This window comes from Crinia signifera, chromosome 19 (assembly GCF_055691185.1).
Source record: "Crinia signifera chromosome 19, ASM5569118v1, whole genome shotgun sequence".
Taxonomy (NCBI): Eukaryota; Metazoa; Chordata; class Amphibia; order Anura; family Myobatrachidae; genus Crinia; species Crinia signifera.
Window position 1 is genome coordinate 106,028,767 of NC_139226.1, and position 23,789 is coordinate 106,052,555.

Here is a 23,789-nt window from a genome sequence, read left to right on the forward strand (position 1 = left end):
GGCTCCAAACCGGGTACATACCCCTTTCGCACAAGTGTCCCCATCCGGCATAATGTCGGGTGGCTGACATCACCGGATGCTATTGCATTGCAGTGAACAGGTCCCGGGTTACCCATTTACACAGTGTTCAACCCTGCTCGCTACCTGGTTTGAAATGCCGGGTCTCACTACCCAGGTCATTTCAAATGGGAGCGTTTTCACCTCCTGCAAACCCATGTTTTTGTGCGCTCCCATGCAAAAACCCAGGTTATTTAGGCTGGTGTAAAAGGGGCATAACTGTACCCCTTTGTGTCTGGAATAAACCATGTTGCCATGCAAAAGGAGCCTATACATTCATACTGTTTCTCTGCAGGATAAATGCTATAGCACTTAACACAAAATATATTAGCTTTATATTTACACTGCAATTTACATTTCCGTTTGAACACGCCCCACCCAAATCTAACTCTCTCTGCACGTTACATCTCCGTCACATGATGATGTGACCGATGCTTCTGTTGTGGCGTCATTGCAGGCAAGCACTGGCTCATGACATTTTCCTAACTTCTCAGATCCGCTGCCTAGATGCAGCAATGATCAGATTTGAGGCCACCACTGAATCAGACACACAGCCTAAATCAGAATGAAGTCTGAACTGAAACAGGAAACTTACATTCGCTGGGACTTAGCAGGTCTGGTGTCCCCGAGTGTACACTGGATGGTGGGGTTACACAGGCCACTTCCTTTTGCTGAAATAGAAGAACAAATTCTTTAATCACTCTGATGGCGGCAGTAATACACTACAGTTATGCGCATTGTATTTCCTGGGGGGGGGAATCAACATTTTCTTACTGCTAGAATATTTTTGTCAGACCTCTTTGTAAAACAACATATCTAAGAAATAATTGTGTCTTTTCACAGTGCAGTAGTGAGGATAAAATTAGCACCAGCATTAAATTAATCTAGCTTCAGACGTTAGGCGGATGTCATTGCTACAAATTGGGTTATAGAATCTATTTATGAGACACCTGACAAAACCAACAGATTATCTTTGGGCAGACACATCAGGGGGAAATGTAACCGGGTGCGAGAATCAGAAAGTGAAAGATTTTTGAGACCGTTCTCCTAGTTTTTTTTTTTAAAGCAGTAATCATGTACATGGCAAAATCAACCTGGTTTTGCAGTGTAAATGATTGCCATGGGAGAACGGTCTCTAAAGCCCTGCATACTCGTGCTGAGCAAGGCGCTTAAGTACACATCACGGCACACATGCGATGCACCCGCGATGTATGCTGAGCAATCTGTGCTGAGCATAGGCAAAACACTGCGATCTAAGCAGGATAGACAGAGCATATAGGGTGTACACATGGAGCGGTCCATGCTTCATTTCTAAGCGATCTAGTCAGATCCCTTAGAAATGGGGCTTAAATTACCCCATGTGTGTATGCCCCTTAAGTCTCTCACTTCCTGATCCTCACAATCCGGAATCTAATTTAAAAAAAAAAAGAAAAACATTTTTTTCAAAGCACTGTCTAGATTCAAAAGGGTAATACTAACACATACAAACAAAAGCAACCTTGTTTTGCATGTATTACTGTTGCCCTTTTAAATCCAGCCCACAAAAGCGGTGTCACTTATGGCCTCACCAATACTAACAATATATTCTAACTATTAGTCAATATCTTTGAGGAGAAATTCAATTGTCTGTGATGTTGGATAGAGCTAGGGTTAAGTCCCTGGAGATACTTCATTGTCCACATTGTGGCTGAGTCAGGACAAAGGGTTTACCATGGCTAATGTCAGGTTGTTGTCAAGGTAAACGGCATCTTATGTCTTAAGGGCCGGATTCGATGGCGCTCTCGCAAGTGGGTTTCAGCCACACATTTCATTGAATTCCCTCTTAAATGTACTGTAGGCCTTCCACGTTGTGCAGTACTGTTATGGACAAATGTAACCGCATATCGTACAAATGGTACTGATAGCATCCACGATATACCACCATGTTGCCTGAAGATATCACTCTATAACATTATATCTGCTGCAAAGAAACATGTTGCAGTTTGCCACATCAACCAATCAGGTCGATTAAATGAATGCAGAGGCTGAATGGAGTGATTGCTATTCACATCATCGATCCCTTTATTTTGTACCAGATTCACGCAAATATATAAAGTCAGTATAATATATTACATTGTCTCTATGGCAGATTATGATTACAATAAATCTAATCTCCAATTAAATTTACAAGAACAATATTCCATTTACTTATAACAAAGCACAAAAAAATAAAATAAAACCATCTATAAATCTGTAGAACTGTATCACAGCCGCATTCACCACCTATACACGGAGAACAGGAAGAACGAGAAGATACCAAATACATGTTTAATAGCTTCCTCCAGAAAGACAAACACCAAATTACCTACAGCATTAGGGTAGACCAAATCAGGAAAAATAGTCCCTTGTGTGGCCAGATCTCTGAGGAATAATCCGCCCAGTTGAACCAGCAGCAGAGAGGAATCAGTCCGAGGCAAAGACTCCACTCTCACCGTCATTCCTTAAATAATAGAACACAAAGCATCACAAAAACATATTCTCTTAATAGAGTACAAAAAAACTGTTAATCTTACAAAGCAGGTAAAAAGGCAATGGAACACAACCTAGTAATTAGATCACTACACGGCAGTACGGATGGTGTAATGGTTAGCATTACTGCCTCACAGCCCTGAGGTGATGGGTTCGATCCCCACCATGGCTCTAACTGTGCAGAGTTTGTATATTCTCCCCGTACTTGCGTGGGTTTCCTCCGGGTACTCTGGTTTCCTCCCACAATCTAAAAATATACTGGTAAGCTAATTGGTTCCCAACAAAATTAACCCTAGAATGTCTGTGTGCATGTACATGTGGTAGGGAATATAGATTGTAAGCTCCTCTGGGGCAGGGACTGATGTGAATGTTCAAATATTCTCTGTAAAGCGCAGCGGAATACGTGTGGCTATATAAGAAACTGTTAATAACTACTCTGTACTGTACATCAGAATTAACAGCCGTTTTAAAAACAGAACCATGCAGTAAGTTAGTACAGTGGCTGCTGTGTGCAGCCTCATTTTCCCTGAAGCTCGGTGGTTGGTCTCAAAATTAATACTTAAAACCCGGCTGTGATGCTTTTTTGAACCAAAATTATATAAATATCGGTACTTGTTTCCTAGCACGGCGCCACCGATTTTCATCTTATGGTATCGGGTCTATAAGATCGGGTCACATCGCATTGCATGTGACCAGATCGCATGCGATGCGATGCAATTAGACCCAATTTTTAATTACAGCCACCCTGATGGGTAATTAGTGTGTCAAATGCCCCCCCATTGTTAACGCCCCCCGAGAATGAACGGCAACCTGAAGCATGGCGAGCGCAGCAAGCCCGCGAGGGGCTGCGGTACGCGTCCTCCGACCTTTTCATACCCCACTAGTCACGTCAGCGTGGAGTTGATTTTATATAGTGTGGCGAGCGCACGCGGATTACTTCACATGTATTCCGCATCCCCTCGCGGGCCTCGCTGCGCTCGCCACGCTTCGGGCTCGGTGGCTCGCTGCTCTCGCCACACTATATAATATAAACTCCATGCCGAAGTGGATAGTGGGGGTATGAAAATGTCGGAGGACACCTACCGCCGCCGCTCGCCATGCTTTGGGTTGGCGTTCATACTGGGGTGGCGTTAACAATGGGGGGCATTTCACATAGTAATTACCCATCAGGGTGGGTGAACAATTAAAAATCGGGTCTGGGGGTGCATTTAACATAGGAATCAATGGGAAATCGGCTAAAATCGCATCGCATCGCATGCCATTGTAATGGAATGCGATGTGACGCAATGTAAAAATTGTACAATCATCTGTAAAAACCATAATATCGAGTCAGATCGGGTCCCATCGCATACCTTAAGTAATGGTATGCGATGGGACCCGACGGGCACCGTGCTAGGAAACAAGTACCTAAATATCTTTTAAAAAAATCATCATACATTGGGCCCAATTCAGGGGTGATTGCTGTTCAGTGAATTCACAAATGGAACGATTACCAAATCATTGTAAATGCATATCATACGCAAGCCCAAAAAGTGACAGAAAATGCTAATGAATTGTAAAAACAGGTTGACTGACAGGAAGTCGGTGTTTGTGGGTAGTAACCGGCCGCTTTCTGTAGGTGTGCCCAGAAGTTTTCAGGGAGGGTCTTTAACATCAGCATTTGAATAGACTGGAAAAATCATCCGAAAATCCCAAGGGGGTAATATAATAGAGGGGTAGATGTAAGAAGCACACATAAGGGAGATGAGGAGAAATGGCCCATGGCAACCTATCAACTGCTCTGTATAATTTTGATATTATGCAAATTATATATGTTTCTTAAATGCTGATTGGTTGCCATGGGCCACTTTTCTCCTTTGGCTCACTACTCCTCCCTTATCACTGCTTCATAAATCTACCCCATAGTGTGAGAACCTCAAAGTGCAGAAGTTTGACCGCATTATTACATCTGGCACTTCCTGGTCACACTCTATTACGTTATCCCCAAACTGTTAACATTTCATTATAAAATCCCCCATTAAAAAGAAAAGCACCTCTGCTAATGAATCCTGTACTCATTATAGGACCGTCGGCAAATAATATGTGAATATAGTACATACCGGAGAACTCCAGCTGCATGAAGGCAGTCTCCCTGGCCACAGTGCTGCTCTTCTCCTTGTGCAGAAGGGTAATTGTGCCGCCCTCCAGTCGGAAGTTGAGTTTTGCAAACACATGATCTCTTTTAGTAAATGTATTCAAGTTTGCAGTATCAGAGGTGGGATCAAAGAACTCATCAGTTGCTTTATAGCAAAAGAGAAATAATGGGATCATTTTTAATTTCATGATTAAAGTAACTGTTTTGCTTAAACTGAAACAAGAACCCCTGTGACTTTCTATAGATATCACACTTTATACAATAATAACTGCTTGAATAATTGCTAACTAATAAAAAACAAATGAAAAAAACAAGTAATTACCATATTTTCTCAGTGTCTAGTGTCTGCCCTAAAGCTGCCCATTGGGAGGATACGTGCACAGAGGTGCCCTGCATAACATATGCCCATGATTGGTGCATTGATTCAGACCAGCTTGCTAGGCAGCGCATAGTCGCTGCTTAGCGAGCCGGTAAACAACCCCCCCAGCGCAAATCCCCATGCTAGCATGTGGGTGGATGCGTTCGCTTTTCAAAACATGACATATAACATGACATGACATTTAAGAGCCGATTGGCTGGACGTTTATCACTCTTTGTTTCTCTTTTAAGGCTTAATACATCTTCCCCATTGTTTGTTAAATAAACTGTGTAAACGGCGTCATCATATTGTCAAGCTGATAAGGCCAACATGGACCAAAGCACTAGAACAATACAAAGCTTTGACCTAGGAAGCTACATTCTATTTCCATTTGTCTTTGAGCAGCATTTAACCATCCTTGAACCTAGAGAAAATGGTGCACACTCATTTTAGAACGGAAACTCACCCAAAATATCCTCTGGATTCCAAGTCTTCCCTTCTTGTCGCTGATCTTGAGTAAGCCTCTCCAGATCTTCACGTGCTTCCTGGGGGTTCCCATACCAACCTCCCCAGCCTGGAAACCAGGACTGAAGGTACTGCAGCATTCCAGTGCTCTGGCTGCCTGTGGGGCTTGGCACCGGGGATCCGCTAGCAGGGTCTGATATAGGTTCCCTAAGACTCTACAGAGAGACAATGAAGTTTATCAGTGACAATGTATTCATTTTGTCGAAGCCAGAGAGCCTTGACGTTCGTGGAAGTGAAAGGAAAAACCAACCTTATTGCTCTGTGCATTGGTGCCTAATCAAAATGAGACCTTATAATGCTTACGCTGCACATTACTATGTAATATCTATGCACACCAAGAGAACTGCCCCACAGTTACTTATATATGAGTTATTATATTAACCAAACATTAGCCAAACTCTGAGTTGAAAGCAGGTCCACCTGCGACCGCATTCGCTATGCGCACTGAATGCTACTGCACCTACATCTTAATCTGTACGCATCGCCCCACTGTTTCTGTGCATGCACCTCTTCTTCACAGCAACAGTGCAGCACCGCCCCCTCCCCCCCCCCCCCACCCGTAGTTTCGAACCTCTGCAAGGTCATGCTGCTTTTTCAATCGGTCATGCACTTGCTGCTGTAGAATTTTCAGTTCCTCGAAGGTCTGTTCTGCCTCAATTCGGTCCAGCTCAACCTAAAAGTAACAAAAAGAAAGGGGGGGGGGGGTGAACAATCGCACTGGCAGTATTTATAAGGTAACCCCTTGTTTTCAATCAGTATTCATAGACTTTATTATGTGGGGTGTGCTGTCACTTCGACAGTAATTTGAGCAAAAAAAAAGGGAAGAGAAGAAAGTCTGTTATGTGCATGACGCACTGTTAGGACAAGAAAAATTAATCAAATTTAACCTTTAATTGTTTATTTTAAGATTTGCGACATATAAAAACAATTACCAAAGAGGCAAAGAGGAAGAAACAAAGTGTTTTTAAAAGAGGGGATATAGATCCTCTCAAATTGAACCCCAATGTCCTGTTCCCAGTATAATTGCTAGATTAGGTGCGTGTTGCTGTAAATCTTACAGTGTGTACCCACACATAAAATGAACAGATCTGTTACAATTTTCACTTAAATAAGTTACTTTTGTTTAATATTAGTTTATAACACAGATTGCTCCCAAGAACTGTGCAGATTAATTAGGACAGCGAAGTAAATATGTCTGTTAGGTCCTTTTAAACACCAGAGAATGGGATGCCGCCTAGTATCTGCACAGATATTGCGCAGTGTGTAGCACAGTCTTAAATAATCACAGACTAGGGGGCCGGCTGGTAGTACACATGCCGGTACTTATGTAGTATCTGGGCGTCCGATTTAGAAATCGGATCGGATCGCATCGCATCATATCGCATCGCATGCGACCAAATCGTATGCGATGCGATGGTCAAGATTTTTCCAAAGGATTCAATGTTAAAATGGTCTGAGTCCATTTTAACATAGAATTCAATGGAAAAAAGGGGTCCTTTTCCTTTCCCCACTATCCAAGTGGGCATGGAGTTGGATATAAACCTGTGGCGAGCGTAGCGAGCCACCGAGCCCGAAGCGTGGCGAGCGTAGCGAGCCCCGCGAGGGGACACAGAATACTTTTTAAGAAATATGAGTTCGCTCGCCACGCTTCGGGCTAGGTGGCTCGCTGCGCTCGCCACGCTATATAAAATCAACTCTATGCCCACTTGGATAGTGGGGAAATGAACAGGACCTTCTTAACATTGAATCCTATGCAAAATCGCATCGAATCGCATCGCATCGCATCTGATTGTATGCCTTAAGGTAAGGCATACAATCACAAAATCGGCAGCCCAGATACTACATAAGTACCCACATGCCGTGTTTCACATCTAAAGTGTACCCGTTAGATCTGATATTGGGAACACAAATCGGCTGTTAGTGTTCTACGCCGTTTGTGTAGTTCCTCTCCACAGGGAAAGTGGCTTGTACGTATGCCACTGTTCCCGGCTGTGCTGGTAACGCGTCGGTGACTGCGGGGAGATCACAGTCAATGGTGGGGCTGTGATTTTCCAACTCGCAAACCCACGTCACGCTCCGTCACTGACACTGCGCCTAACAGAGGGACGCACCGGCCGGGTGCTGTATTTGCACTGGTGTGCTGTAATCACATCTGAGTCTTGGGAGACCGTGACCAGGTTCTGACCCCACGGTTCCTATCAGATGCACCCTCTGTGAATGGATACTCTAACGCCCTATACATCAATCAAAATACATTTCATGGGGGAAAGGGACATGGGGATATTTCACACACTAAGTGTGTCTGGTCAACGCGCGTGTCGCCACCAGCTTCATCCGGACCAACCAGGTGAGTGCCCGGAAGTCCCTTATATACCTACCCCCTCCTGCATGTTCATGAGTCAGGTGGGGGTGTGTCCTCAATTTTGCAGCCCTTAATTGGTCTTTAATTGGTCTCATGCATTGCTGCCAGCATTACTGCAGCCCTTAATTAGTCTTTAATTGGTCTCCTGCATTACTGCCTGTGTCAATATCATTAACTGGTATATCTTAACTACATAAATAATTTGACCTTAAACGAAAAAAGGCGATCATTGAGTATGAATATGTATCAAGATATTTGTGTTTCTAAAAAGAGCTAAATAGAAAGATATTGAGAACATATTAAAAACTGAGGAGAGAGAAAAAAGAAAAGAAAAAGGGGTTTTCCCTTTTATTCATGGTACATTCTTTCTATGTATTTCATTAGACCGTCTTATTTTGACGGGTCAGGCCGGGGTAATGGTCTCTGATATTTGCACGAAAAACAGACCATTTAATGATATCTAGCTAGGATATGTTATATCCATTGATTGTATGCTTGGGTAGATTCCATTATTCTGTTGTTGTTTGCGTGCAAACTGCATGCTGGATTACTATTTGGAACCAATGGTAAGGGAAGTGCTGAAGATATGGCAGGAATTGGGGACTGCAATCTTTTGTTTTTTTGTGTTTTTTGATACTGGCTCTTCCACGTTAGTAGTTTTTGTTTTTTAGTAGTTTTTAGTAGTTTGCTGTTGTGTCGACATTTGCATGAAAGTAAGTAGATACAGTACAGGAGAAAGTGGCTTATTGTGTTACTAGTAAGCACGCTCGAAGCAAATGCTTCGAAAGCTAGTATGCTACCTTGTGAATGCCTCTGTGTTTGTGCAAGAGAGAGCGAGCGCGAGCGAGAGAGAGAGAGAGCGAGAGAGCGAGAGAGCGAGAGAGAGAGAGAGCGAGAGAGAGAGAGAGCGAGAGAGAGAGTTTTACTCGCTGCCAAAAGATGGCAGTGTTTGGAAGACACCTAATCGGACACTAGACATGGCGAATGGCTACTCACAAGTAAAAATATAGACAACACATATTTACTGGATTACTAAATCAGTTATAAATGAGATAGCAGTGATGTATCGATACACATAAACTAATAGGGCCTACTCACATGCCGATATTGAGGCATTTTCTAAGCAACTTTGCTTATCAAAGTCACTTAGAAAATGCCCCTACATCATTAAAAAAAAGGGTACTCTTTACCTAGAAGGGCGCCCATCGTGGCCACTAAAAAAATCGGGTGCGATGCGACCGACGCGATGCCCGCGATTTCCCATAGGGAACAATGTTAAATGTCCCAATTGACCTGATTTTCCTGTTCAATGTCTCAATTGACCCGATTTTTCCATAGGAAACAATGTTAAATGGGCCACAGAGGCCAAATAGGCACCCTGAAGTGTGAAATGGCCCCCACAATTGTTAACGCCACCCCACAATCAACGTCAACCCGAAGCGAGGGGCGGCGGTACGCATCCTATGACCTTTTCATACCCCCACTATCCACGTCGGCGAAAGTGTGGCGAGCGCAGCGAGACACCATGCCCGAAGCGTGGTATACGCGTCCCCTCGCGGGCTTCACAGCTGTCCGCGTCCCCTCGCCACACTTTCTATTCTCAACTCTACGCCGACGTGGATAGTGGGGGTATGAAAAGGTCGTAGGATGCGTACCGCTGCGCTCGCCACGCTTCGGGTTCACGTTGATCGTGGGGTGGCGTTAACAATTGTGGGGGCCATTTCACACTTCAGGGTGCCTATTTGGCCTCTGTGGGCCATTTAACATTGTTTCCTATGGAAAAATCGGGTCAATTGAGACATTGAACAGGAAAATCGGGTCAATTGGGACATTTAACATTGTTCCTTATGGGAAATCGCGGGCATCGCGTCGGTCGCATCGCATGCGATTTTTTACTAACGATGCCCACGATCAAAATCGTGGGCGCCCTTCTAGGTAAAGAGTACCAAAAAAAGATATTTGTCATAGTTAAATATCTCAGAAAATAAAGAGTTTATTTTTAAAAACCCAAACTCCCAGCAGAACAATCTTTATTGTTTTGAGGCCTTTATCTAAACCAGTGGTCACCAACCGGTCGCTCGCGAGCTACTGGTAGCTTGCGGCAACAATCCAGGTGGCTCAACTACTCTGCGCCCGCTGATCCAACATTCTGCGCCCGCTGTTGCCACTGATCCAACACTCTGCACCCGCTGCTGAGAGGAGAGTAGGACAGCAGAGCGCAGCACCGCAAGCTTCCCCCACCCCTCTGGCCGCTCTCGGTGATTGGCTGCTGGGCCGCAAGCTTTGATTGGCTCACAAGTGGCGCCATATGTGAAATGGCCGGCAGAAGTTGCCGCTGCATGGTGCTCTCTCTCCCTCCTGTTCTCTAACACAGAACGGCTGTTCTACCGAACTAGCACCGAGAGTGCTGTGTGGGTGCCGCCTAACTGACAGATCACAAGATGCTCCTGCTGGATAAGTGCGGGGACGGGCCCGTGATGTCACTCTACCTGTCCCACGCATTATTCACCCCCTGCCCATTTTCAATAACAGTTATGTCATCCTGATATAAAGGTAAAAAAATAAGTCAGTGTTGCAATACAGGGTTCTACGCTTACGTCCTGGAGGGAGAGGTGAGCAGGTGTGCTCTGCTTCTGTGCTATGGCTTGTTCTGTTTGCATAACCAATTTACTTGAATGCTGAAAACATTTTTTCCCCAATTACCTCTCCAGTCTGCAATTGTTATGTAGATCTATTTTGGCATCTAAATCCCATTGGGGACGTCACGCTCCATTGACTTTGCTTTAGCGTTGTGCTTTCAGTGCGCTAGTCATAAAGTTCAGCCCAAGTGCAGTTATTGATATATAGGTGGGGAACATATTGTATATTCATTGTATTTAATATCGCTGGGAGACTGAACTATTCTTTGGTATATATGTCTGAAGCGAGTGTGGGTTTTTTTGTTTTGTGTTTTTATTTTATTTTTGTCTGCTGGGAACCAGCACAATTACATTTTTTGAAAATTTTTGGGATTCTTTCCTCAGTAGAGCACTTGTAAGACCTCTAAATTATCCTCTGGCGTGCGCCTCCTAACTGACTGATCACAAGATGCTTCTGCTGGATTGGGCGGGGCTGTGATGTCACTCTACCTGACCCATGCATTATTCTCCCCACCCCCTGCCCATACCCAGCCTCCCATCTCTTCTGGCCTATACCCAGCCTCAAATCTCCTGCTTATACCCAGCCTTCCATCTCCTCCTGCTCATACCCAGCCTCCCATATCCTCCTGCCCATGCCCAGCCTTCCATTTCCTGTCCATACCCAGCTGCCCATCTCCTCCTACCCTGCCCCTCCCAAACCCCCCTACCCATCTCATCCTGCACACACCCAGCTTCCCATCTCTTGCCCATACCCAGCCTCCCCTCTCCTCCTGCCCATACCCAGCCTCCCATCTCCTCCTACCTTGCCCCTTCCCAACCCAACTACCCATCTCATCCTGCACATACCCAGCCTTACTCACTCAAGTCACACCTAGCAGCGAGTAATTAGAAACCTTGCTGTAATGCCTAATATTTAATAGTCATTGGGGTATGTGGCATAATGTGTAATGTGCATTAGGGAGTGGCATAACGTGTAATGGACATTACAGTGTGTGGCATAATGTGTAATGAACATGAAGGTGTGTGGCATAACGTGTAAGGGGCATTTTTGAGTTATTAGGCAGATTTAAAAAAATATATATTTTAGTAGCTCTTCAGGCAGTTTATTTTGTCTCGAGTAGCTCACACTTCAAAAAAGACCACTGATCTAAACTGTTACATTGTATTTACATGTTCAAATACATTTCCTAATAAAAATCTTTTGCAACCAAGGACAAAGAGATCACTACCTCATCTTCGGCAGATAACAGAATCCCTTGTAGAAGGTGATAGCGTTTATCACAATAAAACACGGCATCTCGAGCTCGGTGCAGCAGAAACTCCAACGTTAAACGGCGCCTGTGCTCCCGGATCTCGCAGAGGTTTGCGTTTAGTGCGAAAAGCCACCATTCTCTGCAGCTGTTATAGGAGTGACAAAATAATAAAACACTTCCAGCATATCCGGTTCTCCAAAGTACAGAAATGCATTAACACGGTCAACATATAGCCGCTACTGTACTTCTTACTAATGGTACACCTTTTAACACTGATTTGGGGCAGTTGACTTGTGATGCCTTGGGGGTTCATGTGTTCTGGACTCGAACCTTAGGAATGTTAGGGACCCACCAAATAAATTCACCTGGTCGCGGTTGGCCTAAATTGTACTAAGCACCTCAATATTACTCTGTTATACTGCAGAGATTTTTATAATTATTCTCCTTAGCAGTGTTAAGTCCTAGAATGCTAAGATTTGTAGTTGACCAACAGAAGGAAGGATGGCCGCCTTGCTAACCTCACGCTATAGTCTGTCATTTACTTACTTATTTGATACTGGCACCTTTGGTTTCCACTTTCTGTACTTCATCTGTCTTTCTTTTCTGTCAAATTCATCAACAAATTCAACAATTTGCTGATATTGTGCCTAAAAAAAGTGAGATATATACAATAAGTCACCACAATAAAAAGGGCAGATATAGAAGAGAAGACACACAAGGCGATTGTCCAAATTGTTTAGAAATTAAGCACACATCGTCCCATGTGTATGCCGCATAGTGGTGGCGATGCGCGGTCCCGAAAGTCGCTCAGATCTTTAGCACATGCAGTCAAGATCTAGATAGACCGCCTGCATGTGCAAATAGAACAATGAGTTAGCACAGATCGCCCAAACACACATCGCTACATGTGTATGGGCGATCTAGCCACCGGGGAGATCTCCTGCCCTACATCGCTTAGTACATTAAGCAGAATCGCCTCATATATGGGGCTTTACCCTATCAAAATATAAAGCATTTCAGGTTCTTAGGAAGCAGATAGATTATTATTATTATAATTTTATTTATAAGGCGCCACAAGTGTTTCGCAGCGCCGTACAAAGGAACAATACAGGGAGACAAAGCTTGGCATAACATTGAATAAATAACAAAAATACAGTACAAATAAAGAGCGCCACAGATCAATACACATTACAGCTTAAATGTAAGTAGTGAGGACTCAATCAACATACAACCAGAGGCTTGAGGCCAATGATGGAGATGAGTATGCGGACAAAGATGGTCACTGAGTGTTGGAGTATAGGAGAGCTGTGAGTGACATATGAAGAGAAGTGGGCTTTGACAACAGGAGGGAAGAGGGCCCTGCTCAGAGGAGCTTACAATGTAGTAGGAAGGGGAGACAGACAGATTGGCCTTAAAGACACAAAAAAGGCAGCTATATATGTAGTATTAGGACTAATTAGTGGGCATTTTAAATACAGGTTACAAACTGTATTTTCATACTGGAAAAATCTCAATTTGAAAAGTTCTGTCCACATAAAAGCAAGTCTTCTTTTGAAGGTTATGGAAATTTACCAATGTACTCCATGCAACATACTTGTCAGTCACTGTGCTAAACCAGTGCATGCAATGGCCACATTTATGTTTAAAATAGGGTTGCAGTAGAATCAATGGCTATCTTGTCTTATACTGTACATGGACAATTTATAAATACCCCACATGATGCATCATCGCTCTTTGCCTCTAAACACTGAGGGGTAGATGTATGTAGCAGTGATAAGGGTGAAGAAGTGAGACAGAGGAGAAGTGGCCCATGACAACCAATCAGCTGCTCTGTATAATTCTGTATTATGCTAATTATATATGTTACTTTAGTGTTGATTGGTCGCCATGGACCACTTCTCCTCCCTTATCACTGCTTCATGCATCTACCCCTGTGATTGGAAATACACACCATGATATTCCAAAACCCCTTCATATTAGATGAAGGTAGATTTTTGTATAGGGACCCTGCCACAGCAATTCATGTCCTACTGCAACAATGTCTCCAATTGGCATATATGTACCTTTGAGAAAAGGTTTACCTGAGATAGTGTGAGTGGTATGGTCTTGAGACATATGTCGCACTCAATTCGTGGGCGATGCCGGGATCTAAGCGGCTCTTTGGAACAGTTCCTCTTCAGAAGCGCCGAAGTGCACACCGGCTCCAGGATGTACTGATGCTCTCGGCCCTCCATGCTTTTGTCCATTGCCTCCTAAGGTTTTAAAATATAAAGAAATCATTGTTATTAAAAAAAAAAAAAAAACTTGCTGATAAGTACTATTCTCTGAGGCCAAGGGAGGACATATGACTAGCAACGGTAGTACTCCTTGTAGGCAGGGCACTCTTATGCCGGGTACACCCTAGACAACAGGCAAAAATTAGGTCACATCGTCCCTTGAACTCTTGGTCAAATGATATGGGGCCCGATTCAGACCTGATCGCTGCTGTGTGAATTTGCAAAGCCCTGCGATCAGATAGTCAGAGTGAAATCCCACCCTGCGCAGGACTGCGAGTGACTTGTTCGATGATCGGGTTGCAAAAGCGCACAACAGCGATCGGCTCTGAATAACCCCTATTCACTCACACTGTGCGATCCTGCAGAATATATCTTCAGTGGCCACATCCAGTATAGCTATCCTCAACAAGATCCTCAGATTGAGCGGCATGAACGTGCAACAGAGGACGCCGCTAGTGACACGTTGGAGTGCGCCTCACTAGCGATACGGTGCGTATATACTGTATGGTCATAATCTGCAAATCCTTTTAAAATTATATCTAGTGTGTACCCGGTTTTAAAGAGAAAAGTTTGATGCTACTTCAGACCCTACCATCACAAGAGAGACCCAGGACAAAATAAATTAAAAATGAGTAGGAAAAACAAATGGACAATGAAAAAACATAAAAAAGTAATAACCAGGTTCACATAAAATGAAAGTAAAAGAAACCACTAACTAAAAGAGAGAACAATAACATCAAAAACAATAGGCAACAAAGTATACGGTCTCATCTGGGTGACACCGCCTTACTAATAGGAGGGTTAAGGAGACAAACATTTCAGTTGGGAAGTGGCACCTCCAACCGGACAATGAACTGAAGACTACCTCACAAAAATAGAGAGTAGAGACCAAGACGTGATTTTGGGAAGGTGCTCAACCAGACAGGGGAAAAGTTTGCAACCTATTCACAAAGCAGACCCAAGGACAGCAGGACCGGCTGGAGCTAGCCGTTCCTTTCTTCAAGCTCTTATGGGCATTATTAAAAAAAAAAAATTTGCAGGAAAAGACAAAGGCCTATTAAAGCAGATTATACAGGGCAAAATACTGTTGGGTAATGGCAGAGAGAGGGTAAAATCATGTTCCAATCAAAACATGTCAGACCATGTGGAGTTCCGCCCACTGTGAGGATTCAGAGCTTCTGTTGCTAAATCAGGACTGGAAAGTAGACATTCTGGGTTTCTATAGAAAGGCCATAAAGTCGCCTAATGAAAGGGTGGTGGTCTGTACAAATTCCATTCTGAAGAGTTAGGAATACCAGGGCCTTCAGCTACAAGCTAAAATAAATGTTTTATATTTCTTTGGTACCAATAATGAGGCTCGGAACAGACACAAAGAAGGGACCAGCAGCAGAAATCTTCTTCTTAGGTTGAACTGTATATACCTGCAGCTCCCCAGGGGGCAAGTCACCCAATAAAGTGCTGGTAACATCCCAGTAAATGCTGAAGTCTTCAACTTCCAGCTGTTTCTTTCTCATTAACTTCTCAACCTGCATAACGGAAACAAGCAAACATTTTAATATATAGTTCATGCAAAGCATTTTCTACACACACACACACACAACAAAAAATATTTAAAAATAATACAGAGTCAATAAAATGTTATATAAGGTCTCCAATATTGTGCTTAGAAAAAAAATGAACAAAGCAATTACACAAACAATAATTTAGGACAAAAAAAGGAATGAAATGCAATTTAAAAAATTTAAAAAAAATTCTACTCAGTGTTCCGGAAAACAAATGTTAGCGGTTTCAGAGGAGTTAATTATAATAGGCAAGATGTGTCACACGTCCAAGACGAGAAGAATGCATGCTAGTCTTCCCTTCTAGAAACAGACTGCACCACTGTCAAAAATACTGTTCCTCTTACCTACGCGTGGCTCCCACTTTCCTACTCGTGTGCTGCTCTGCTAAACCTACCACCATGCACTGTTAAGCATCAAGTAGTTTATAAAGGGTGAGCACTGACAGCAGACGTGACACCGAGGAGTCTCATCTCCTGTTCACTGCACTGTCAAACAGGAGAAAGCAGACTCTGTATTTCCCAATTATCATTGTTGGAATTTGGATAAATCTAGATCTCTTCCCTTCTGCGTACAAAGGGGGGCATGCAATGTGCCGCCGCTATTTCCGACGTGGGAAATAGCGGCAGCTCGCTATTCAATGCTGTCATTAACGGCAGCATTGATGCGGGATCACGGCAGAACGGGTACGACATCAGAAGCGGTCGTGCTCGTTCTGCCGATAACGGCCGTGGATTGTCGTTATCCGGGCCGCAGATCGACAATCCACGGCCGTTTTCGTGGCCACGCCCCCTTTGCGCCCATCGGCAGATGGGACATTGAATCCCGTCTGTCGTTATGCGGTCAACAGCTGAATAGAAGAGTATACTTGGATTGTTTCTCCACAACAGAGGGTACAGCAAAGGCTTTGATGCATGACCTATTGATTTGCTAGCTATTACAGAAATAGGATAAGCCGGTGTATTGAAGATGAAAAAAGATAAAATGCAAATATTCCTTCTTCCAGAATTACACATGGTCCCTTACCGGCTCACGGCTGGCATTCTGAACGGAAACATTTTTGATGCACACTCCAAACGCAAACGGTTGTAAAGGATTTGTAGTTCCATCTTCAAACCTCAAATGGACGTCCTGAATTTTCAGCTGACATCAAACAAAGCAAATAAATGAGAAATTGTAAAAATATATTTTTTTGTGAATGAAAGGTAGTATAACTGCACAAAGTAAGCAGTTTTTCTCTGACACCATAGAGAAACTCATTGCTGAGCCAGGAATTGAGATGAGAAACCAACCTAAAAGTCGCTGTAGCATCCACCCGGCAATAGATTTAATACAGCACACACACACACACACAGAGAAAGCGTTGACATGATTTTTTACAATGGATCATTTTGCAGAATGTGTCTACACATGAGCGACTCAGCACATCTGTACTGGCATCTGAAGGGTGTAACGCTGGGATATAATTCACATTTAGACTGAATACAGAAAGTGCCTGTTAACAGGGTTATGCCGAGACTTGTACAGATATTCCCCTTATATACCTAGCCCCATACACAGAGGACGGTAATCAATCTTGGACGCTATTTCCAACAGGAGAAATTACGCCCGCCGTCTATCGAAAGCGGCTGTTTCCGACAGCATTGAAGGCGGATTTCGACTAAACAGATCCGACCTTTAAAACCAGTCGGATTTGTTTCATCGGAAACGGCCGTGGATTGCTGAATTCACGTCCGTTTATCGACAATCCACCGCAGTTTTCAACATTAGACGGATGGAACATTGATACAATACAATAATCCCCTTAATGGATTTGGCTGCTATATAAGTAATATTTACAAAGATGTAAACCAATTGTTGACGTTCTTACTTCAATGTTGTCCACAATTCTGGTTAGGATAGACGCAGTCATAGAATACCAGTAGGATTCCCCCTTCTGCTGCTGTTCATTCTGCAGCAAGTAAAACAAGGAAAAAAAGCAAAGCAAAATAAAATGACCATACACAGGGCGGTGTAGACAACAGAGGTGTACAGACAACAGAGGTGACCGTTACACCAGCACTTCCAAGTTAGAGAAGCCGCAACGTGCCAAAGGTACATGGTCATCAGGTTGACCACTGAAGGTCAACATAACTCAACTCGACACATGAAATAGGTCAACATGGCTAAGGTGGACAGGGTTGGAGCATCAAGACAAGCATTAGGCCGACAGTCAAAAGGTCGTCATTAGTTTTTTTTACCTTTTTTGAGCCGACAGGCGGTATTTCGTGCCCTACCATCCAATAGGGTGTGGAGGGAGAATAGAATAGTGTGCCGAGCATAGGAAGGCATTGTACTTGAAGAATGGGGACAGCAGCGAGCCATGAGAGGGGACGCGGTACACTTTGACGGTGTGCCTATCAACTATGTCGACATTCGGGATAAAAAACTTTTTGACTGTTAACCTTTCCATTGCCGACCTAATGCTTGTGTCGATCTTAGCCACGTTGACCTTCAGTGGATGACCCAATGCATGTTGGCCTAATTAATATGGGTCGACTTAATTGACCCGTACCCTCACCATAGATGTCAGGTTTAGGTTACTATTGGCAAGAGCAGCATTTCTCCAACCAATAATGCTTTATTACTCTTCGCATCCGCACAGTACTGTAGACAAAGCCAGAGGATGGAGATATAGCCTTATACAGCTCTGGACAAGCTCGGAAGATCGGTTATAGGCCCAAGGGAATGGGATCATTGGTTGAGATACATTAGGTCTCCAAGTAATAGGTTGATCAATGAAGGTCGACAGGTTATTAGGTCAACATGAAGAAAGTCAACATGGGGTTTTTCACTGTTTTTGTCCCCAATGTCTAAATGGACACTAAAAAAGTGCACCGAGTCCCCTCGTATGGCTTGCTACGCTCGCCATGCTTCAGGCACACTATTTTATTCTCCCACCACCCACTAGTGGATGGTAGGGCATGTAATACCGCCTGTTGGCACACGCCGGCTCAAAAAAAGTGAAAAACCCCATGTCGACCTCTTGACTGTCGACGTTCTCCATGTCGACCCAATGCTTGTGTTGACCTAATGACCTGTTGACCTAACCCCTGTTGACCTTCAGTGGTGGATCTAGTGACCGTATCCAAGCCCAATACATCTGCAATGAATTAAGGCCCTGACAATGGGGAATTGGTGCTTGTTTCCTAGCACGGCGCCCACGATTTTGATCTTACTGCATCTTATACATCTCATCGCATACAATATAGTGGCATGCGATGCGATGCACCAGATGGGTGCTTACAATGTTAAATGCACCCTCATTGTCAACGCCACCCCCACTATCAACGCCAACCCGAAGTGTGGTGAGCGTAGCGAGCCCGCGAGGGACGGCAGTACGTGTCCCCGACCTTTTCATAACCCCACTATCCACGTCGGCATGGAGGTGATTTTAGATAGTGTGGCGAGCGCAGCGAGCCACAGAGCCCAAAGCGTGGCGAGCCCCTTGAGGGGACGTGGTTGACTTAACATGTATTCCGCGTCCCCTCGCCACGTTTCGCCGACGTGAATAGTGGGGGTATCAAAAGGTTGGAGGACGCGTACCGGCTGCGCTCGCCACGCTTAGGGTTGGCGTTGATAGTGGGGGTGGCGTGGACAATGGGGGTGCATTTAACATTGTAAGCACCCATCAGGGTTGTACAATTAAAAATCGCATTGCATGCCATTTGCTGGCATGCGATGCTGTGCGATATTTAATTGTACAATCCGGGTCATTTACCCGATTATCGCATCGCATCCCATCGCATACCTTATGTAATGGTATGCGATGGAAACAAGTACCGGGGAATTCCTGCCATTCCTCACAAAAAAAAAAAAAAAAACAATTACTGGGATTGGCAAATGGGTATATCCCCATTACATGATGGATTGGTGGTAACCGATGGCCACCAATCTGAGTTTCTGATTGGATCAGGGAATTGCAGCACAGATACCTGGCCTGCATGACGCAGACATAGTTAGATGATTTAGGGGACTTGCCTTCCAGTTTTCTTCCAGCGCCTTCAGCAGAGCTTTTTTGTGAGCTTTTTCCAACAACTTTTCCCTCAACTCATCAAAATCTTCTTGCTTATCAGGAGATCCAACCAAGTGAAGTTTGGAGATGGAAATAACCCAAGGGTCCAAATGCGGCCGGTAAAACGGGATCTGGATCCTTATTTTTCCTATGAAACCTAGAGGGGAAATAGAAGCACAGTGTGTAGAAGTGTAAGCACAAATATAGATGCAGCATTTCCGTAACTGAGGGCCTTATTCAGAGATTGATGGAAATTCAGATCATCTGCACCCTCCTCTTTAGCTATGTCCAAGGTCAGAATGACTAATGAGCTTGAAATGTTTTCCATTTATTAATACCTGCTTTCACTTCAAAAGGCAGCTCCAATTCTTTCAGAGCATCTTTCTTTAATGGCAGATTCTCCAACTCCACCGCACCTATAAACATTAATAGAACCATTATAGAACAAGTCTAAAAATAAGCCTCTTCTTGCATAACTACATCGCTATGCACTTTGGAAGGTTAAATAAATACACAAACAATTAAATACAATAAGATGTTCTCAATAGCATAACAAAATATATAATAATTATACAATGGAAACTTCTTACTATAAAATAGGTTTTACTACAATCTAAGAAATAACAGTAAAGATGTTAAAAAAAATACCAGACCTAACAGTCGTAGGCTGTTTACAGAAAAGACAAGAAAACACTGTGGGAGGAATTCAATGGTTTATTTTTTATTTTTTTGGTCACCCAGTGTCCGACATAGGTATTCAATTGTTGTGCAGATCGGGTGCGAGTGCCCTTATTTCTACTTGCACCTTCCTGAGATGGCAGACAGAAATAATGGGTGCAGCTTTTCACACATTTTTAGGTGATGAGCCCAATAGTTTAGACGTGTTTACATTACCTGTCTACACCTGTTGCATTTGGATGCAGCATGCTTGAAAAGTAATGGGTGCCAAGTTACTGATTGCCTAAATTATTGAATATATCACCCGATGGAAGATTGTGCACAAGAACAATTGAATTCCTCCCATTAATAAAAATGAGAATTTCCAGATTATGTAATGGATGCAATAATAAATGAAAGACTGGTACTTATATGTAAGTTGGGCGCCCACTAAGCTATTTGCTTAGTTTTCCGCGTCCGCTCGCCATGCTCCGGGCTCGGTGGCTCGCTACACTATATAAAATCAACTCCATGCCAACATGGATAGTGGGGTAAGAGCGTACTATAATAACTATAGTGGGCGCCCAACTAACATTTAAGTACTGAAAGACTAGACAGATATCTAATTTGTTCCAAAAATCTTTATTATACTACCAAAAAATCCAGCACATAAAGCACAATTTTTGTTTAACAAAAATTAACAAATTAAATGTAATCATTTTCAACCTAAACAGCCCTAAACCCTGTGTCTGTCATGTGTATGATAATTGCAATGAAAAAAAAAAACTCCCTTTATTCTACAGTATCTACAGTGTCCAGGCCTATCTGAGCTTCGAAAGGCTAGACCTGCAGTTGGAGTGGTTGCCTGGATGCTGCTTTCTCCATTGCAGTCCATACAAAGCACCTGGGAAAAGTCCATTAATTTCCATGCAAACACCACTACCTGTTTACAACAGCCATTATATCTGCATGTTGGCAGGTAGGTTCCTCAGCCAATGAAATTGAGTTGTGCACTACACGTAGGAAGCCCACAGAAACTGAGACCGCGCCACCGCCATTGGGTAGAATTTAAATGGTATAAAAGCAGCCATCTCCAGAAACACCCCCTAAAAGCAAACTTTGATTAAGGAAGGACCCAGCCAACTATATCCTTGAACCCTTTATGCATTAATCATGTGGACTAGACAGAAGATACTGTAGAGTGCAATAAAACATTTAAATCTCCCCATTGTGCACCAAAGACGTCAGCATGTTCACTTCCTTCACAAACTCGTTTTGGAGCTCAAGAGGCCACTGGAGAGCTGAAATCTTCTACAACCACAAGTGTGGTCTGTGACAGAAGGAGCCTTTTGACCGACTGAGTTGCTTTTGGGGAAAAAGCACCGTTCTGAACAAATATGTTTCCTTGGTTTTCAGAAATTTAACCGGAGATGGTACCTGGAAGACTAGGAATGAGGCAGCAGACAGGTGTCCTCCATCACCAAGGACAATGTTTTTGACCTGTGAGGTGGATGCCAGGTTTACCATGACCCAGTTTGAAAAGGATATAGGCATTTCATCGGGATCTAAGCAATTGATACACCACAAAAAGGTTGGCCTGGGCAAGGTTTCTGCACGCTTGGTGTCCCATCAGCTGAGCAGAAGGTGACTCAAATTACTTGGCCAGGTTTGACGGCAGCCACTCAACTGCAATCAGGGAAATGATCAGTGGCGATGAATCCTGGATCTTCAGTTTTTATCCTGGAACCAAACAACAGTTGACCCAGTGGACTTGTTTTTAGTCACCAGAAGCTGCAGTGGAGACCTTTATCCAACACACAGACACATACCTGCTGCCGATTGGTACAGCTGCTTAGTAAAGCATTCAGCCAACCATCCAATACTCCCTATCACTCAGGGCAGGACACAGTAAGCATGATGTTTAGACTAATAAGAGTTTATGAAAAAGGTTCCAAGATAACAAGACAAAAAGTCTGTGCAAAGGGCAGTATTCCAAAACATGTGCCGAGTACGCTCTCATAAAAGTTTAGGAAGCTTTACCAAAGGAACATAAAAACATAATATTAGAATGTCTGTGATAAGGTGCTCACACACTGTTAGATTTTATAAATCCAACCTGTTTCGCAATTTCCCTTGAAATCCAGAACACTTTTGGCCAAACGATATCATGCACTTACACGATTGAGTAACAATCAGAGAATTAAGATGGGTCATTTAACGAATGCAAGTCATATACACATCACTGCTACATCGTTCATTGTGACTACACACAGAATGATGTGTGCCAAATTGCTCGTGACAGGACTTTTATCGTCTTCCTGTATGTTGAAGGGTTCAGCGAGCCAGATGAACGACCAACGGGTATGTGCATCGGATCATTAGCATGCCCACACAAGGACATTTTGTAAACGATCGGTCATTTCAATTGGTCGAAAAATGGTCATATCATTTGAAACATCTTCGCTTTAGGCACACCAACATCTTCAGAATGAAAGCAGCAAGGGGGGGGGGGGGGGATGGATTAATGCAGTGTAACGCACATTATATCAGTACAATCTGAGCATAAGCATCACTGTCACAATGAGCATCCTTCTGGATTACCTTTCAGCAGCGCTACAGAGAGCTGGTCTGTGTTGAGGTTGTTGACATATTTTCCCAAGTATGTGTTGAGAACCCATGCGACCAAGCCCTCCAACATGGCTGCTGCTAAGTAGGTGAATGCGATTCAGGACTTCCCTTCACTCATGCACTTGCCTAAAGGAGAAGGAGAAGCAGGCGTCAAACACAAATATAGATGTCTATATCATATCAGATTCATCTGCTCTTCCGATGCAGCCTATGGTCACATTACATCATATAACCCCCAGAGTGACCGAGTTTTACACTCACCAGGGCGTTCGCACACCGATGGGTGGGCTGGGGGCGGATGCAGATAACAGCCCAGCCTTTTGGAAACGCTGGGTGTACCCTGCAAATGTAGTCGTGTCCATGACAGCTTGTGGCGGGCTGCCCATGTCACAAGGTATCAGCACCCGCCCCCCATTTCGGCCATCTCTGTCAAGGATAAAAGTATAGACTTACTTTTATCCACAAAGGGATTAATAATCATTTGTTGGTTCACCAACATCTATTGATTTTTCACGACCACCGAATCCGCTCGCGTGCAATTGTGTGGGGGGGGGGGGGGGGGGGCATGCGTTCGGTTGGCCGGTATTTACCCGCCCACTAGGCAGTAAATATACGCAGCCTAGCGAACAGTTGTGAATTAGGCCAGTTATTACTGGGTTGTTGCTTTCACGCTGCACCTGCGTCTGCCCTGCATGGCCCTCCATGGAGGTGGGCCTCTGCATACACAGCCAATCAGCAGCTTTAAAGTGTAAACTGAGTTGCATGCTGCAAATTATGAA

The 23,789-nt window shown here is 43.8% G+C and overlaps 1 protein-coding gene across 2 annotated transcripts in view; it reads right to left on the minus strand.

Moving 5' to 3' along the window:
• Nucleotides 1-23,789, minus strand: part of VPS13D (vacuolar protein sorting 13 homolog D) — a 252,545-nt gene that overhangs the window by 223,698 nt on the left and 5,058 nt on the right. For both annotated transcript variants that reach the window (XM_083163091.1, XM_083163090.1), the window contains exons 2-15: nt 22,984-23,136; nt 20,064-20,141; nt 19,692-19,882; nt 17,542-17,622; nt 16,698-16,814; nt 15,534-15,638; nt 13,918-14,088; nt 12,383-12,483; nt 11,813-11,981; nt 6,154-6,255; nt 5,524-5,737; nt 4,665-4,844; nt 2,406-2,536; nt 653-728 (exon numbers count right to left, since the gene is read on the minus strand). In XM_083163091.1, the coding sequence (XP_083019217.1) occupies nt 653-728; nt 2,406-2,536; nt 4,665-4,844; nt 5,524-5,737; nt 6,154-6,255; nt 11,813-11,981; nt 12,383-12,483; nt 13,918-14,088; nt 15,534-15,638; nt 16,698-16,814; nt 17,542-17,622; nt 19,692-19,882; nt 20,064-20,141; nt 22,984-23,080 (1,813 nt within the window). In that variant the 5' untranslated portion in view covers nt 23,081-23,136. The remainder of the gene's footprint in view (nt 1-652; nt 729-2,405; nt 2,537-4,664; nt 4,845-5,523; nt 5,738-6,153; nt 6,256-11,812; nt 11,982-12,382; nt 12,484-13,917; nt 14,089-15,533; nt 15,639-16,697; nt 16,815-17,541; nt 17,623-19,691; nt 19,883-20,063; nt 20,142-22,983; nt 23,137-23,789) is intronic.